The sequence below is a fragment of the Odontesthes bonariensis genome, chromosome 15, assembly GCF_027942865.1.
Source record: "Odontesthes bonariensis isolate fOdoBon6 chromosome 15, fOdoBon6.hap1, whole genome shotgun sequence".
NCBI lineage: Eukaryota > Metazoa > Chordata > Actinopteri > Atheriniformes > Atherinopsidae > Odontesthes > Odontesthes bonariensis.
Genome location: NC_134520.1, coordinates 13,656,434 through 13,675,116, shown reverse-complemented (window position 1 = coordinate 13,675,116; position 18,683 = coordinate 13,656,434). Strand labels below are relative to the sequence as shown.

General features: G+C 42.0%; 2 protein-coding genes across 3 annotated transcripts; one reads left to right on the top strand and one right to left on the bottom strand.

The window, feature by feature from the left end:
- Window positions 1-243: 243 nt before the first annotated feature.
- On the bottom strand, window positions 244-6,217 carry ubxn6 (UBX domain protein 6). Its single transcript, XM_075485062.1, has 11 exons — window positions 6,031-6,217; window positions 5,371-5,528; window positions 4,918-4,982; window positions 4,695-4,823; window positions 4,447-4,544; window positions 3,935-4,010; window positions 3,700-3,784; window positions 3,382-3,601; window positions 3,052-3,182; window positions 2,746-2,894; window positions 244-2,625 (listed from the first exon to the last, which is right to left on the bottom strand). Exons 1-11 carry the CDS (start codon window positions 6,111-6,113, stop codon window positions 2,500-2,502), a joined length of 1,320 nt encoding a protein of 439 aa, XP_075341177.1. The 5' UTR covers window positions 6,114-6,217; the 3' UTR covers window positions 244-2,499.
- Window positions 6,218-7,195: 978 nt separating this feature from the next.
- uap1 (UDP-N-acetylglucosamine pyrophosphorylase 1) lies at window positions 7,196-18,022 on the top strand. 2 transcript variants are annotated; one of them, XM_075485060.1, is made up of 11 exons: window positions 7,196-7,282; window positions 8,298-8,612; window positions 9,752-9,956; window positions 10,497-10,672; window positions 10,771-10,943; window positions 13,497-13,690; window positions 13,823-13,963; window positions 15,379-15,567; window positions 15,800-15,841; window positions 16,739-16,805; window positions 16,901-18,022. In XM_075485060.1, the coding sequence occupies exons 2-11, from the start codon at window positions 8,330-8,332 to the stop codon at window positions 16,991-16,993; spliced, it is 1,563 nt and encodes a 520-aa protein (XP_075341175.1). In that variant the 5' UTR covers window positions 7,196-7,282; window positions 8,298-8,329; the 3' UTR covers window positions 16,994-18,022. The 2 variants fall into 2 exon arrangements, with proteins under 2 accessions (XP_075341175.1, XP_075341176.1); XM_075485061.1 differs by lacking the exon at window positions 15,800-15,841.
- The last annotated feature ends 661 nt before the right edge of the window (window positions 18,023-18,683 follow it).

Sequence of the window (18,683 nt, the reverse complement as noted above, 5' to 3'; positions counted from 1 at the left end):
TTTTGTTGACAAACTTTGACTGCATTATACAGTAATTATTTCCTCCTGGTTCCAAGTGTCAGTTTTTTTTATCCATGAATAACACACCTAAATCGTATCTATGGCTATTTTGTAAAAACAGATTTGTTTGGGCAGGGATTGAGAAAGGCACTCTGGCCTCTTACCCGTCTTCTGATTGAAATTAGACTGCATCGTGGTGCTTTTAGAGAAATTGTTGCAGGCAGAGATCCATATTTGACAGACTTGCTCATAGCTCTGTTTTTATTAAAGAGAAAATGCAGTGCAAGACGTCTTTATTACAGGCAAGTTATCAAGCAACCGAACACGATGTGGAACATGACATTTAAATCACAGCCGCTTTGAGGTTACAGTGATGACTAAAGATTTATGAATTAATCTTTCATAATTAACAGGTCAAGATGGCAGAAATCTTAAGACTGATTTGGCCTCACAAACACTGGAAATTGTGCGTGATGAATACTTGCTCAAGCTCCTATTTCAAGGGACAGCCGTTAGAATTTGTTTGTGCATAAAGGTGTTGGTAAAACATTTGAAAGATCTAATTCTCTTAAATGTTTCAGCACAACTTGTCGGGGACGTACCACTGAATCACAAGAGGTAGCTTGTTGTCATAGTAAGGGACAAGAGACCAGAATGAGCTTCCACAGATTTACCTGCAGCAAAGTAGTTGAGGAAAGACTTTAGACAATAATTAGAGGCATCGGTTTCTTTCACTTGTCACCAGTCAGTTTTTTTTCACAGGCTCGGATTTAATTTAATTTTTTTATTTTTTACAGGAATGTTGAGTTGTTCACAAAGAGAAAAGTCTCAAAGTTAGAGGAAACAGAGCGGTAGTTTTTGCGGTGGCGTCGGGCCAGAAACGGACCACAACTTGTAATCTTAGCTGGTGGCTTCCATGACAGCGCGCCTGCAGCAAGCGTAGTACTGTTACTAGTAGAGGGCACGCTCACTTTCCACCTTTTTATCATCTTGAGTGTTCTTGTTTTTTTTTTTTTTTGTTGTTTGTTTTTTATTGGGTTGTTCCGTTCTGATCGTTGCATTTTTTTTTTTTTTAAATTTATTTATTTTTTTAAACACGTGCTTGTCAAAGGTCTGTAGAATTACGAGGTTCACTCCAAAGGGAGCTGTTCTCTAACAGAGGACACTGTTCCTGAAATGTCTGCAACATCTTGTTTTCAATCCAGTGTTTCTCATGTTGGTTACATCCCCGAGTCCAGTACACATCAACCAAAGAATAACCAGCTGCCTCCTACTCGAAGGTGGACTGAAGTCTGCAGCACTTCAGATGGTATATGGGAAAAAAAAAAAAATCTAGTAAATCTCCTAGAAAAATACAATTAGAAACATAAATCGGCGTGGTTTGAGCTTATTGAAAATACATTAAACAGCAAGTATTCTTTTCCGTCAACATAATTTTGGCTTAAACAAAGTTTGTTGTGACAATTTAGTTTAAAAATCAGCCTGTAAGCTGTGCCTTCTGTTTTTTTTCTTTTCTTATGAGCAGAAAGTACTGTTGCTTCCTGTTACTCTGCTCTTTGAAACGCACACCCTTTGTCGAGGAAATGTTTTGACACAAATACAATTCAAGAGGATTTAAAAACCACACTTTCCAAAACAAGAAGTCCATGCTGCCAGTTTTAACATCAGAAATTTAATTCCCAGCTATTTAAAATCCAATGAGTTAAGTTGTTTGATGCGTCTTCATTAAACTTGGACTGTTCACTTTAAAGTGGACAAGGCAGTGTCTGAGGTTTACATGTAGGGCTCTCGTTAAACCTAAAGCGGTTTTAAATAAGCCTTCAAAAGTGCTTTAAGATGGTAAAATCCAAGAAAATATTTAATATAGAAAAGCCTTTCTTCATTTATGGTTTAATCAGAGGGACTTTAGCTCCCACTGAAGCAAAAAAAAACAGACGGAGCCGAGAACACTGAGGAGTGCAAAAGAGGCGTGAATAGAGTGAAGCATATCACAACCTTCAGTTACCAGACTGAACACAGAAATAAATCTGACTGCTTTAAGTCTTCTGCTGAGCTTGTGCAACTTTTTTAAAACAAGCTACTGTGGTTAGAGAAAGTGAGGCTGCAAATGAAACGAGGCCTTCAGGTGCCATTTTAAGTATCTGCCCGACTGGTTGATTGAGCACAACACACTGCTGCCACAGAGTCTGTTTACTACACAACTTACATTCAGACAGAAAACAAACGAATCCCTTTCTTCGTCCACAGATCTGCTGTTAGTGCTTCCTTTAACACTGATGCTAAGGCAGGGGAACGGGGTCCCCACATGGAGGGGAAGGACATGCTCAGCAAAACAAACGCATTAGGGTGAAGTCGCCCCAAGTGTTTCACTATTTCTCAGTTAAGTTAGAATTTGTAAAAATAAATGTTATCACTAGTTAAGGGACAATTTCACCCTGGCAGTGCGAGGGAGAGATTGAGGTCGTGGGGAGAGTTCAGGGAAAGAGCGCGTCTTCTCGCTCAGCTCAGCGTCCGAATGGTTTCCAGAAGCTCCGGTTTGAGGAGGGTGGGGCTCTTTCCACCCGCAGCTGCAACGTCAGCTTGCACCGCTGCATCCCAGGCAAATGTGAGCAGGGCGGCAGGGACCTGTGAGAAATGCAGTAAAATGATAGCGTGTGAAATAGAAGCTCACAGAACTCTTTTTGATAAATACTACAGAGAAGTCAGTCCAACTTTGTGGTTAACCGTATTAAAACTGCAGCTCACCAAGTTACATTCTGCCAGAGCAACGTCCTCGGACTCTTGCAGTTTTTGACCTCCGGGAGCGATGAGTTCAAAGGGCTGCCAGCCGTCCGCCAGGGACTCCCGCACAAAGGCAAAGAGCACAGGCAGCCGGTCCCAGGCATAAAAGGTCCCTGTGGGGGGGGGTGGTTGTAGCACACCATCGTTACTCACTCCCCCTTCTGCCATCGACAAAAAGTAACCTCGACAGGTTTTCCTGCTTTTTGGTTAATTCATTTACAACGCCCTGTTCTGGCAGCTGAGGAAAGAGTGAACAACGGGAGCACTTACCTTGCAGCAGGTTACCGTCAGGCAGTCTGACCCTGAGCAGGGTGTAGTTGTATTTCCTTCTCTCCCTCTGTTCCTCCTTCTCCCTCATGGCTTTAGTGCGCAGCATGGCGTTCTTCTCCACCAATTCAGACCTGGCAAAACAAAAGACTCTACTCCTTCAGTCCACTCTTTGACAAACACTAATAAGTAAAAGTCCCTTTCATAGTTAGAGTTTAACACACCGAGAAGAAGGCGAGGAATTCATTAAAAGACCCATCACCAGTGGGTGTGTTCGAGGCTGTTGGCAAATGAAAAATAACAACAATAATAATGTTAAAATGGAGCCTGTACCTCTGCAGTTGCTCCTTCTTGAGCTCCTCCGCCGTCATGTTGTAGAACTCCGGCGGCAGCTCGAAGCGCTGAGCGTAATTGGAGGGTCTGAAAGCTTGGGCCTGCCGGTCCAGCTGAGCTCTGACTGGTTCTCCTCTCTGAAGACGATCTCTCTGCTCCTTCATCAGGTCCATGGCATCGGGACCATGCTCGGGTAACACCAAGAACTCTTCTTCCTCTTCTGATTGCCATGACAAAGTGGGCATAAGTAAACAGATGGAAATACTGAACGAAAGGTCTCTTGAGTGAAGGAAAGAAGAAAACATAGGATTAATTTACCTTGGCCCTCTACAGGTAGCATCAAACTTACGAAGCCCAAGGCCTGGAGAAACTCCCGACTGCCCTCCACGGGACGAACTTTCTCCTAAAACAAAATGAGGAATGATATTAAAGACGAGCAAACATCTCTCATGAGTTTCTGCAAACAGGGGTTCCATATAAACTATCCAAAAACATGAGTACAGAGTCAAAAAGTGAAGAAGCATTGAGCATGTGAACCGAGTTTCATACAAACCTGGAACACCTTGTTGCTGAGTTTAATCTTCCTGTATTTCTCCTCTGTGGGGTTCTTGCATATATTTTCAACATACCTGTTGACAATCAATGAAAAAGCATAAGATGACACAATGGTTCAAAATATAAAGGTTCATCTGTGTGAAAGTAGCAGGAAAAAATATAATAATATCAAATGAATATGACAGTACTGTGCAGAAGTCTGGCGCCTTCAGCCTTTTCTTATCAGCCACTTTTCAATGGAGATCAAACTTCTAAAAGGTGTTTTTATTATTTCACTTGTCCACTATTCAGAGATATACCAAGTTTTCAGTTAGTAGCTCTTTGGGAATCGCCTTGTCGGTGCAGAAAATATGGTCGGGGTACAAAAACTGGACTGAAAATGAGTGAAAAAGCAGCCAAAGCCAAAAAGCAGAATGTAAAGAATGTAAAAAGTAATTAGAGGTGGCCCCTGCCTTTTTCCCCACAGTGCTGTACATCTGCTGTTACAATCATGATCAACCAAAGTCTTACTTATTTATGATGTCCACAGCAGCCTTCACTTTCTCCCGGTCTTTGTTAAATGTGTGAAACATCATAACAGAAGCCTCAACTTCATCCTCCTCAAACCGCTGATGGAAAAACACAGAGCATGTTTCATCAACAACACGAGCCGGATTACGTCTGACCTCATTCAAACACCATCTTACTGCGTCACTAAGAGGTGCTAAAAAACAAACAAAAGAAAGAAATAAAGCAAGTAGCAACATCTAAAGACCTACCATTAAAATGGCCTCTTTAATGTGTGCTTCCCTCTCGCTCTTAGTTAACATGGCTCCAGTGAGCGGACAGATGAAATACACACCTGACACCGACAGGCAGGCGGGATCTTTTAATGGCACTTTGGATCCCTGGACAGAAATCAAGTCAAGGAAACACACGACCCACCAAACATAATGACAACACTCTGCTACTTGTGAAGGCCCCGTGTCAACCAACACATACCTCTGCTGAAGCTGCCATTTCTTTCTCAGCCAGGGCAGCCTTCTCAGCCTCCAGCTCTCTTTTAACTACAAGTAAATCATGCAAACACAGACGTTTGCGGTCACCAGCATCCTTCATATGTCAGCAGATTGTTGATAGAAAACTTGTGATTTTATTGCCTGCTTTGGTAGAGCCTCAAAAGCTAATAAAATACCGGGTGTTAACGCATAAATATTGGTTAAGGGAAATCTGCCAAAGGAATGTCACATTTCCTAAAGAAGTGAAATCGGGGAATTTGTGTGAACACTATCAGTTTGAAGAGCTTCCCACAAACCCTTTATGAAAACTGTTTTACAAAACAAAGACAAGTTACTCAAAGCTAGCATGACCCTTTGGCCGAAGAGACAAGGTGTGGGGTTGATCTCTTATTAGCTGATCTCTGATGTACTGCAGAACCAGGGCAGCGAGTCTCACCCTGGCTCCTGATCACGTCCTGGGAGGTATGCACCTTCGGCCGCGGATGCGTCTCAATCCTGGCCAAAGCTGCAGCTCCTGCCCTCTGGGCTCCTTCACTGGGAGCATAGCGGTCGAACTTGGCGCTGGAGCCGCTCTGCACCACCTCGGGCCTGGAGCTGAAATCACATGAGCAGAAGTATTGTTGGTGTTAAGTTAGCCCTTCAGTGCAGCCGCGCTTCCAAACCACACTGAGCTATAAAAACGCAACTAAGCACCGGCACATGCTGCTCGAGAAGAAAGGTATCCGCGACACAATTCAAGTTTCCCACTGAGCTGTAAGGTTGCTTTTATTTTTTTTAAACGTTCCTGCACATTTAGCTAAACAAGCTTACTCACGGATTAACTATAGCCAAGTTATCCTGAAGTTAGCTGGGCGTCTGCCACCAAGCTGAGGATTACATAAGGTACTTCAGTTATCATCAGTCAGCTCTTTAAAGTCAAACACATGAACACAAATAAAACAAATATATTCTGGTTCGGTTCAGGTCGTGTTAAGAGCGACTAAATATTGATTAAGGCCAAGCAAATAGTAATCCTGCTAATTCAATCTAGCAAACAGTTTGTTTTGTGGCTGGTCATAGCTAGCATGTCAACAGCTGATAAAGGTGTGCTATTTGCCTGGTATCTGCTGTTAGCTTCTTCCCGGGTCCCGCAGATTTAAATTGAATGTCCTTTTTGATTTCGTTAAAAAACTTCTTCATCTTCTTTCGCTACCAGTAAAAATTCTCAGCAACCCAAGCTGATGAAGAACGCTAGCTGCGCTGTACTCGGAGGAGGAGGAGGACCAAAACAACATTCAGTGGACAGAAAACCACTTCCGTCTCACAAATGAGGGTGTCGCCCTCTTGTGGCTTGGCCTGGAACAGAAAAACAAGATAGACCAAGCTGAAACGAGCAGATCACAGTGCCCACCCAAGATATCTGTGCTAAAGTTTTTTGCTTGGATGATGTCGACCTTTGGCTTCAAATATCTAATTTTCTCTGGGAGAGCAATTAATGTATCAACAGATATCTTAGTCTCTGTTTGGGTTGCAGGTGTATAACTCCTTATCTGGCAGACTTGATATATAGAAGATATGTTCTATATATTAGACTCCAAAATATGCAAGAGTTCTCCTATGCCAGGATTGGCTATAGCAGGAACAGCCCCTCTACTTTGTTGACTAAAAGCAATCGACCAGCACTGGGTAACTGCAAGCTGTAAATTATCACTACAGATGCTGTTTGTTCAAAAGAAACCCCTGACTCTCAGAAGAAAAGAAAACCAAAACAAAACTCAAACAATGATTTAAAAAAATAACATTTGACAAAAACAGACAGTTTCGAGAAAGATGAGACAAAAAGTAAAACAAAGCAAAAAAGAGGGGGAAAAAACAACATTTTCACAGATGTGTTTGTTTGAAAACTGCGTTTCTCTTTTGCTGCTGTATTACAGCGACATTTTTTCAAAATGGTCATTTTGTTTTCAGATTTTGTTTTCCTGTGAAATTTCGTTATAATTTACATTTCCATAGAAAATTATTTTTCCTTTTTTTTAAATGTCGTTATGTTTGCTTACGTGTAGTATTTTCTGTTAATTTGTTGTGTTTTGTCTTATGTTGTTGTTCGTGAAACATTGGGCAAAAATACAAAATGTGTGTTGTGGAAGGCCTCAAAACAATTAGTACTGTATTGTAAAGATGACGAGGGTTCAGCCAGCCGTATCGGTTTACTTTACGAGGAGCATTTGAACGCAACAATGGTTGCCACGTCCAATGTGACGTCACAGGAGGTGCAGGCCGGTGGGAGGAGCCGTTACCAGCCAGTGCAAGGAACCACACACAGCTCGTGTCATTAATGGTGATAACCTCAAGAAGAAACCTTCCTAAAGGTAAGAGCTCAATACTTCATTCATTTTATCTGCATTGTTTTCACTGAGCCAACAGTTTCCTTCGTACTTCGGTAGATAGCAGCTGATATGTGTGCTCGGCTCTCGGGCTGCTTCCTGACACTTGCATGTCGCTACTGGTGCCAAACACATAGATTAATGAATTACATTTAGATTATTATCACGCGTAATGTGAGTTGTAGAGCTTTATAGAGCCAGTGGTGTTGGTGGATTTCTCTCTGTGTGAGTGAACTGAAGCATCCTCCCTGTGTCTTTGGTAAATGCCTAAAAATCACACCGAGTTGGGACACTTGACAAGTCCTCTATGAGACGTCAAGTAGAAAGGTTTTGTGAATAAATGAGCTTTCAATCGTATTATAATTGAGAATGACACCCATCGTGCTATGTTGTGACACTTTAACATCAGCTCTCGGCACCCTTTTCACATGTTAAGAAGAGATCCCTTTCAGTCGGTCCAGCCATCTATGCCCATTGTGGGTGTGGATTCAAACTGTCATTCCTTCGCGGTTTTAACAATAGTTTCAATTAAAAGTATCATACTGGGTGCTGTGCCATCACCAGTTGTGCTAGTTGTACTGGGGGCAGCCAGGGTTGTAGAAATATTTTTGTCATGAGTCACTGCTTTTCACCAGAAGAACTCCACTTAACTTAAAAAAATCTGACAAGCCATAAACTGAACTGTAACTGATTGTCATGTGATGTCCTTGTGATGTCCTTGTGTTTCAAATACATTGGCTAGATGTGTCCATCAAACAGGGAGGGGTCAGGTCAGGCCAGGTACCAGCTAGTTCCCAAAGTTCCTGTTATCTGTAACACTCATTCCTGTCAATATGACTGAACTTGTGTATTTTTTTATTTTTATTTCTCCTAAAGATATTCAGGTTTAGTTTTGAAACCCTCCTGAAAAATTCAGCCTACTTTTCATGTGTTTTTCTCGTAGTGGCCATATTTCTGCTAGCCCCTAAGCATCACTTCTTCTTATCCTAATTGTTTTCAGTTCAGCAGAGTTGATCACAAGCGCAGTTGATCATGGACCCAAACACCAGTGGACTCGCGCAGAGGTTGGCCGAAGCTGGCCAGTCTCACCTCCTGCAGTTCTGGAAGGAGCTGGGCCCCGAGGAACAGGCGGACTTGACCCTGGACCTGCAGGGCATGGACTTTAAGGAAATCAATGGATTCTTCAACAACGCCATGAAGACGTCCAGCAGCAGCAAGCAGGAGAAGATGGACGCTCGCATGGAGCCGGTGCCCAGGGAGGTGCTGGGGAGTGTGACGAGGGACAGGGACTGTCTCAAAGACTGGGAGACAGTAGGTGAGCGCAATTCGAAGTTTATTAACGCACAGATACTGCCTGCAACTTAACTTTGAACCTTCATTTGTCCAGAGTACAGTAAGGTGTAAGAAAAGGGGGGAAAGGGGTTTTATGACTGACAGTATATGGTTTTATTGTGTTTAGTATCACACAGTAGTAGACATGATGTAGACAACATGTTTTCCAGTTGCTGGGAGTCTCCTCCTGAAGAGGATTAAAGTTTGTCATTACCCAATTTTCAAGTGATGCCCTGCAGGTGCACCAGGAAAAGACTTGCCGATATCAGACTGGGAAGCTTAAATGGATTAAAGTGTCATGTGCGAGCCTGGTTGTAGAGATGGTTAAGCGGGTCTTCTTATTTTTTCTTCTGACTTCAACCATTTCAGTTCAAACTTCCCCAAAAGCTTATGGCAGAGTCCTTGCTGACCAGCATCGGAACCTCCTCAGTTACCCTTTGTGTGGTTGAACACTCACAGTCTCATTCCCCTGTGTACTTTTGATATATGAGCGAGTGGGCTTTCATTCAGTTTCTCCTGGGGGAAGATGACGAAGGAGGCGGTCATCATCAGACATCTGGTGCTGATTTGGGACTGACGTAGTTGGAGTTACCCCTTGACCCTCCTTCATGAAATCATCGGTGTCTGTGTGCAGGGTGCGGTCAGTGTGGCAGGCCTGCCCGTCACACGTATATGAAACTTGTTTTTTGGTATCCGCGGTTTAGGGAGGTTGTGAAATATCGTGTCACGTAGTCAGTAGTTTATGTAAGATAACCTGGCACCGTCGGTAACCACTGACCCATCGAACTGCAGTAAAAGCAGCCAAAGTCTTGAGAAGAGTTGTTCAATTTTAATTCGGTTTACATTTCCAAAGTCCATTAGCATTACTCACAACATGTTGGTGGACATTTTATGTATTTTATCAGTAAATCTTAGTTGCATTTGGCTGAGTTTATTATCATTATAAAACCAAGGTGCCCTCACAAAGGCAATTCGAGTGCACTAAAGGCATCCAAAGAGATTAGATATTGTGAAAGTGCATTGAGGTTGTATACAACAAGATATGTTTCACTGTGTAACATATACTGTAGGACAAACAGTCTACATATTGTTTTGAACTGACGCTCTGTTGCCCCTTCACAGGTCTTCACTGCATCTCTCAGAGTAAAGTGGCAGTCTTACTGCTGGCAGGGGGCCAGGGAACCAGGCTGGGGGTCTCTTACCCCAAAGGCATGTACGATGTCGGCTTGCCGTCCCACAAAACTCTCTTTCAGATCCAAGCAGAGCGCATTTTGAAGCTGCAACAGCTGGCTGAGCAGAAGCACAAAACGAAGTGCTGTATTCCCTGGTGAGACGCTGAGTTTGAGATGACTACGACATTTAGCTGAATCTATAGTCTCTGTCTGACTGAACCAAAGCTACCAAAGCTCCAAAATACTGTGTCTTGTTTTTAATGAGAACAAACTGTTCGTCTTTGTTATGTTCGCACGATGGTTAACTGGGTCAGCCCACAGAGAGCATTAAAGGAAACTTAATTAAGGAAGCTGTATTACTGGCAAATAATTAGCTCTTTGCAGGGCAGGTCCGAGGACAGTTTACAGTCTGAAAAAAGGAAAAACTCAGATAAAAAGAGTTCTAAGGATGGTTATCTGGTCTATTTCTGATGTGAAGTCCATAGCCTTTACATGTCTCTGGCTTGGAACGTCAGCTTTCCTGTCCCATTTTTATTTATTTTTTCAAACATCACTGAAGATATTTTCTGCACCATTGCACAACCTTGACTTGATATTGCCTACCATCTACCGTCTTTTGCTTTAGATTTGGTTTTCATACTTGCTGTATGTGTTTAAGAAACACATGCATAGAGTTATTTCTGTGTTGCCTTCAGGTACATTATGGCAAGCGGCAGGACAATGGAGTCCACCAAGGATTTCTTCTCACGTCATAGCTACTTTGGTTTGGATAAGACCAACGTCGTCTTCTTCCAGCAAGGCATGCTTCCAGCAATGGATTACAATGGCAAGATCATTCTGGAGAGCAAAGGGAAGCTCTCCATGGCCCCCGGTATGTCCATACAGTATTAAATTACTTGATTCACAGTGTAAGAGTCTTTGCCGCTGTGGAATTTGTTTATTTCAAACGCGTCTCTGTTTGTGTTCCAGATGGTAACGGTGGTCTTTACAGAGCTCTCGGGACCCAGGGTATCATAGATGACATGCAGCGGAGGGAGCTCGAGCATATCCATGTCTATTGCGTTGACAACATCCTGGTCAAAGTGGCTGACCCCGCCTTTGTTGGTTTCTGTGTGCAGAAGGGAGCGGACTGTGGAGCTAAGGTTAGTCATCCTCCGCTTCTCCTCTTTAGGATTCAGGAATACGAGTATTCAGACTGATTGGGTTTAAAACTGTGTGATCAGAGACTGGAGCACCTTTTTAAGGACCCTTCAAGTGGACATGTTACACTTTATAGTGTTTCCCATCTTCCTTAGAGTGTTATATTGCTGTTTGCTGCGTGTAAAGGTCTGCAAAGTTACAAAGTCCACAGAGAGATAGAGTCATTGCCTTCCTCAAAACCCATTGCTCCTGAACTTTCTGAACCGCCTTGTTTCTAGTCCAGGCTTTCTTTTTTATTCTCATTTATATATTCACATCATCATAAAACACATTTCAATCAAGCCAGCTGAGGAGCTATTTTGGCGCACCTCACTTTCAGCGGGGCAATCTTAAAGAGACAGCAGCTAAAGTGGAAACTCTCAGACAAAATGCAACAAATGTGCTGCAGTCGACCCTATAATATACTATCAGACCCCCTCATAAAATGTTCAAGTTCACAACTTGCTCTTTTGGCTGTTAGAACCTCACCATTTGAGATATGACGCTTTCTAAGATTAAACTTTTAGTATTTACATTCTCAGAACAGATGTTTCTATTGTCACGTGAAAAAGCAAAATTGCCCAGGCTAAAGCAGTTGCAGCAGACAAATTGCTCATAAGCTCATAAGACCAGAGTTTCATTTTAGTAAAACAGGAAGTATCGATCCCTATGGAAAGAGGCGTGCACTAAAAGACAGTAACTTATGAAATGGAACTTGTCAGTGTCCATAGTAACCACTTTGTGTAATAGAAGTATGCATAGACATGATGTCAAGAGACCAAAGTATTTCTGCTGTTGAGTCATTGCGGCTGAATGTATTCGAGTCTGATCAGTCAGTCTAGTTCTTCCATGAATTCCCAGCGGTGACGCCTGTTTGTTCATATCTTTTTGTTGTGTGTTAAAGGGTGTGGTCATTTTTCTGTAATAACAGTTCACTAGTTTGTTCCTTGACAGCCGTAGCTCCCACAGCTCACCACCGGGTGGCAGTGCAAGCCTCTTTGTTTGCTTCTGACTTTTTCTTGGCCAATAAATTCATTACAGCTTTTGAGGAATTTGGAGGTTGAGCCCAGACTCATCTTCATCTTTTCATCATGATCTCGGATAACAGGAGTGTGATGTGAAGATGATACTTTTGCCTTTCTGAGTGTGCTGTGATTTTCTGTTGGAAAGCTGTTCACATTTGAACTGAAAACAATTGTGGTTTTTTTCTATTGAGCAGTAAAAAAAAAAACAATTCTGACTGATTATTCATGATGATTATTCACCTTTTTTAATTTTGGACAAATAAATAGGAGTATTTCTACTTTTAAAAAAAAAAAATGTTTTTATCGTGATGCATGTTAATATCTACTTGATTTTAAAAGCAGAAGTAACCTCTGTAAGATTGTATAAACCTCCATGTCATGCTTTCTCTTTAGAAGCTCTGATCTGCCGGTTGAAAAGAAGCAAATGGGAGGCGACACCTGATCGCATCCATCTCATATTCAAGTGTGTATGGAACTGGCAGAGACAAATTTCCAAGTAACTTGTTGGTTGGCGCAAGATCAGTCTTTGGCTTGTACGTGACAATGCCAGTAAGATTAGTTGTTTCTGAAATTACAACAAACTGGGGATTTTGCTTAGGCAACCGCATATGATTAATACGCTTCCAAATAACCATGACATGCCATGGTAACCACATCAAAATACTAAATCAAGATTTCCATTAACTCTGTATTTTGTAACTGGTTTGTGTCCACTCTTTCAAAATCACAAGTCATACATTTACAGTGTTTCTTAACACATCCAAAGTTGGTCTCAAGCGTCAGAGTGACTCTTTCTACACATGATTCTCATAGAAGTCGCACAGTGAAATGGCTTTTCTCGTGATGCTTTAGCTTTTCAACTTTTAGGGTCCGACCCTGCTTCTGTTTGGCATTTTGAGAAGTGCGGTGCAGCAGAAATGGAAGGATCAGATCAGAGCAGAGTCCCACCCTCTCATCATAAATTACTGAGAGCTGCTAACGGTTCATGTGGCTTCAACTCCCACCACCTCTTCCCCCCACCTCTTCACCCACCACATACACCAAACCCCTCATCAGGACTGTGCTCTGTCATTAGCAACCAACAGATGGGTAGATGGGGAGAGGGTTTTTATTTGTAATTTTCATTAAGAGCAGACTTAAAATGATGCATGTACTATAAAAAGTGTACTATATTAATGGTTTGTAAGCAGTTTTTTTGCCTTCGATACACTTCTTTTACACCTTTTTTTTTTTTTTTTTTTTTTTACGTCTTTGATCTTATGACTATGGACAAGTCGATGGTTTATGTATCTGATCATCTCCGTCACCAATCGTGCTCTCAAAGAGACCAATGACAATTATGTGAGGAAAAAAAAAAAGTGATTTGTTTGTGTAATTTGTTGATTACACATTTAAACTGACCTAAGGAGTTACAGAGCAAGTAGTAAAGCTCCAGTGGCAGTGAGTGGAAGCTCTGGTTGCGTATAAAGTTCTTCATGATTTTGTTTCCAGGTGGTGGAGAAAACCAATCCGACGGAGGCGGTGGGTGTGGTCTGCAAGGTGGACGGGCGTTATCAGGTGGTGGAGTACAGCGAGATCACCCTGGCAACTGCTGAGAAGCGGAGCGCTGACGGCCGGCTGATGTTCAATGCAGGAAACGTGGCCAATCACTTCTTCAGCTTCTCTTTCCTCAGAGATATTGTGCAGTAAGCTGCAAACTTTTTTTTTCCAAGCTTTGCTCTGCTCTGTGAAACTGTTTTAATTTGTTTCAGTAGTTCTTTGTTCGTACCAAGAACAACACCAGAATACAAGATCTTTGTTCTCTGTTTATATATTAGGAAACACGAGCCCCAGCTGCAGCACCATGTGGCCCAGAAGAAGATCCCATATGTGGACGCTCAGGGTCAGCTAATTAAGCCAGACAAACCAAATGGGATTAAAATGGAAAAGTTTGTCTTTGACATCTTCCAGTTTGCTAAGTGAGTTACATTGCTGTTTTTTTTTTTTTTCTCCTTGGAAGCACAGAATCTATGTGTGTGTGTCTATTTGTTCTTGTTTTTAAATGTCTGTTGGGATCCAAAAACTGTGTGTGTCTCTGTGCCAGCATCAGTATAAGAAGCTCACCTCAAAACTAAAAGCCTTTCAAGTACTAAGAACACAATAACAAACTTATTCTCCATTAGAGAGTTGCTGGCTTTCATATGGTCTTTTGGCGGGCCTCCTGGTCCAGGGTTTGACTTGTCCTTGATCTGTTCTTCCCTGAAAGAACCATCCCCTTTTTCCAGTCCTGATCCCTATCCTCCAGCCTCAGCCGTGCCATTTCTCCGAGGTCTGGTCCAGCAGGCGGAGCTTGCCAAATTCTCCACAGGAGGATGGAGGTTTACGAGTTGTTCACTCGTTCCAGATCCTTAAGTGTTACATGACATCAGCTCTGAGTCACACCACTGCTAATAGAACTTTACATTTAATGAAAGGATTCCTGCAATGATTGACTGATGGAAAAACTCTGCAGACATGTCCAGCTTTCTTTGAGGGTTATACACAGTGTTTTGAAATGAAAATGGATGAGAAATACTTTCGGTGTTGGAGATGGATTCGAGTTGGGCTTGGACCGCCGGACTGACAGTTTTTGCAGAATCCAGATGGTTTGACTCACTTTGCAGCCAGATTTGTAAAAAGTTCTGCTGTGTTCTGTAATTTGTCAGTACTGTTTGGTCTAAATCTTTCTCGTCTGGTGTGCCATTGCCCTTTACTATATGTATTACACTGTCTTGACACTATTCGCTATTTGGAATTTTGTAGTTTGAATCATATACTTATCATATACTTAATTGTTCCAAGATGTTTGTTAAAGCCTGTGTGTCACAAGGACAGTCCAAACACCAGACTTTTTATGGAGGCAGTCCCTTTTAAAGTGCTTCTGCCTGGCTTGAAACACTTCCTGGAAGCCCCGTTCTGACCATTTACAGATGAACATGTTTGATTTTCACCTGGACCTTAAGCTTTACCTGAAGGAACTACCATTAAAAAAAAAAAAAAAGATATATATATATATATATATTTTTTTTTTACCGATTTTCTAGCTTTATTTCTTTTTATTATTGATTTTTCAGAAATGTGCGGCTCAATAAGCGGTAAGCAATGGAGGGCTTGAAAAAAACTGAAAAGGCCTTGTCCAGATCCAGTTTGGTTTGTCCATCTGAGACAGGAAAAAAGTTGCAAATCCTCACATTACCAAAAGCCAACCAAGAGGAATGGCATTTTGATCTTCACTGCTTAATTATCTGTTCATTAATTATTTTCTGCTCCCGTCCTCGGTGTCCTTGTCCCAGCCGTCACCAACGGTTCCTGATGTTTGTTGATGTTCTCATGTGTGCTTTTGTACTTCCAACAGAACCTTTGTTGTGTACGAGGTGCTGCGGGAGGACGAGTTCTCTCCACTGAAGAATGCAGACACTCAGGGTGGAAAGGACACGCCCACCACAGCCAGACACGCCCTCATGTCCCTCCACCACCGCTGGGTGCTGAACGCAGGCGGCCACTTCATCGATGAGAACGGCAGACGCGTGCCTGCCATACCCAGGTAGCCACCGCTCGTCATGTCATTTTATCAAGATGCGCGTTGTTGGCACGATTACAAAAACAGGTTCCTCGTGGCCTCTCCCACCCTCCTAACGCCTTTCACACTGTGTACAAACTATACATGCACAGGCTTGGTTGTTTGTGTTGTAGACATCTTGTTTTTTTTGCCTCATACTCTCACCACCCTCCTCTCATGCTTGGTCTTGCTACTGTGTCCCGTGCAATGTTTCCAGAGACGGAGCCGCAGGCAGTGTCACAGATGATGGCAACAGAAAGTAACTATCCCCCCTGCTGTATTGAGTGCACGGTGATGGGGTTTCGGCTTTTTTTTTTCTGCTTCCTTACATGCCTCTCCTTCATTTCTGCTGAAATGAGGAGTCTGCCAGTCTCCAGCTGTTTTTCTTTCTCTTCACAGTTTACAGGTGTGATGACAGGATCAGTTTAGTAGACTAAAACGTTCTCTTCAACAATCCGGGTCAAATGACGTTCTGTCAAAGTGACCTGCTGGCAGATCATTTCCCCTCTGATGTTTTCTGCCATACACGTGTATGTACTAAACATACACATGTATTGCATGCTGGGTAAAGGGAAACGCTGCAATAGACAAACCTGTTGATTTATGTCCTGCCGTTTGCTGCTTACTAGATTGCACTGAGTTAAAATTCACCTGACAGAAATCTCTGAGCATGTGCTAGACTAAAATTCAAGTCCTCCGTGAATGTTATTACCGCTCTTAGAGGGAATGCTTCATTTTCAATCATACATCTTCTCCTCCGCCAACACACCTAAAACACCAGATGTGTGATCCATGATCATTATCTGTGCTGATGATCTAGAAGTAAACATGCTGAGTGATGATAATGTTGTGTGAAGTTCCCCAGTTTGTAAGAAGCACTGGGTGGAGATGCAGACACATTACCTGTCACTTGTGTGTTTTCTTCTAGAGGTTGTCTGTTACAGGTAAGAGGACTAATCACTGGGTGCGATAAATCTCTGATTCTCTGCCTTTGATCTCTAATCACGAGTCTCAGTAAAAGAACAGCTGTGTCCAGGATTTACAGTTGCTTCTCTTAGTCACTTTCCCTCTGCCTCTTTCATGGGACAGTCACTCATTCTGTGTCTTTTTTTTTTCACCCCTCTGAACCTCCCTGAATCTTTCCTTTCCAATGCAGTCTGAAGGACGGAACAGACCTGCCAATCAAGTGTGAGATCTCGCCACTGGTGTCCTATGGGGGAGAGGTAAGGCCTGCCAGTTAAATAGAGTTCCCAGGTGCTGCTCTGCTTCTGGTCTCTAGCTGTTAATGTCCTGATGATGCCTGTGGGTTTTTTTTAAGGGTCTGGAGGAGATGGTAAAAGGAAGAGAATTCCATCCAACCCTGATGATGGATGAGCACGGAGTCCATGAGCTGGTGAAGAATGGAGTTTAATCAGAGATGGAGAGAAAGAGGGACAACCCAAAGACCAGCCTCCATGTCTCTCTCTGCATTTGAAGGAAATAAAACTGTGACGTCATCGCTGTGCAATAACAAATGTCACCCGCATGTGTACATGAAAATGAATGTACAGGCAAGATGAAGTGTGCCGTTTACCCTTTAGCACCGACCTTTCTTTGGTTTGTATGTTGATGTCATGCTTGTTTCATGTTTGTTTTAAAGAGCACCAGAACACGGCATGAGATGAAGTATGAAGTTAATGACTGGATGATGCAGTCTGCGGGTGCATCTATTTATTTTGCTTATGAGAATTATTTTTATACGTACTGATAGATGCTCAATAGGTGGAAGTTACCATCTGCTCATTTTGCCTGGTGATTTTTTTTTTTACAAGATTTGACTGAGGTTAAATGATCTGAAAGCTCTTTCTTATGAGCATGTAATCAAGATACATGGACTGGGCTGTGGGGGTATTTATAATATATGCTTCTTTCCTGCTTGTAATCAATGAATATTGGATATTTGTCTGTAGGAGATATGATGCTCACATATTTACAAAAATATGTTCCTACTGGAAAAACCTACTTGGAATGATTTGTGTTTTATTTCTTAATGAAAACTTGCCTTTTGGATTTTTTTTTCCTTTTTCTTTCAACAGATCCACACACAATATATGAATGTGTGAGTTTCAGCGGCCTCTGGCTGCGGGTGCTTTAAATTTTTGTCCGTTTTTTTTTTTTTGGTATCATGGCTGTAGGTGTTATGAATTAGATTTTCCAGTACATGGTTTATGTTGAAGCTGTGTCAGAGTTTGCGTCACTGCTGCAATTCCCCAGGAAATATTCTCGGACACCATTTTCTGATTAGCGTCATTTCCTTTTCTCCTAACTGTATGATGATGTAAAAGACAGCAGTGTGTGGAGAAACACTAGCTTTGACACTATTCTAACCTAATCTAATCCTTACTCTGCAATATGGCACCTTTCTGTGTCTTGGATAAAGAGTATAACGGTCAAAGCTACAGCTCTTTGATGTCATGATGTCTTGCTCTAAATACTCTGAATGCCAATAATAAGCCTAACAGATATTCCATATTTGATTTAGCAATCTTACATTTGATATTAAATTCAAAGCACCTGGTATTGCTAGTTTTGTAAGTTCTTGTCACACACCAAAGTATTTGACTTATTGAAGAGGTTAAAGGATGTTTTATGGCTTTTAATCTTTCCCTTGGTTTGTTGTAGCATGTTTGCATATGTAGGTCTGCTGAGTTATGAAGCAAAGGGAGTTATTTTTTTGTTTCTCACCAAAGATGCTGCTCCTAAGCTGTCTGAGTAAACTCCATTAAAGTGTAAGCAGTCCTCCATGACTCCTCTACACCAACATGTAACTTCCAAAAAGTTCTCAACAGGTGATAGGATGAAGCATTTGTTATTCACAGACAGTAATCAGAGCATCCAGCTGCTTAGCAAGGTGATGACCTCAAGAGAATGAGGTCAAATGTACGATAAATCTATTTTTTACGGTACAACTGATCTGAATTTTTAAATTTTAGCTATGCAGACAATGTATTATTTTTATATTTACTTATACACTGACTTTGATAAACTGGCAAATCTGGTAAAATAAATCATGCTATATATTTGGACGTCATCCTTCCATGAGTTTTCTTTGGACATATATG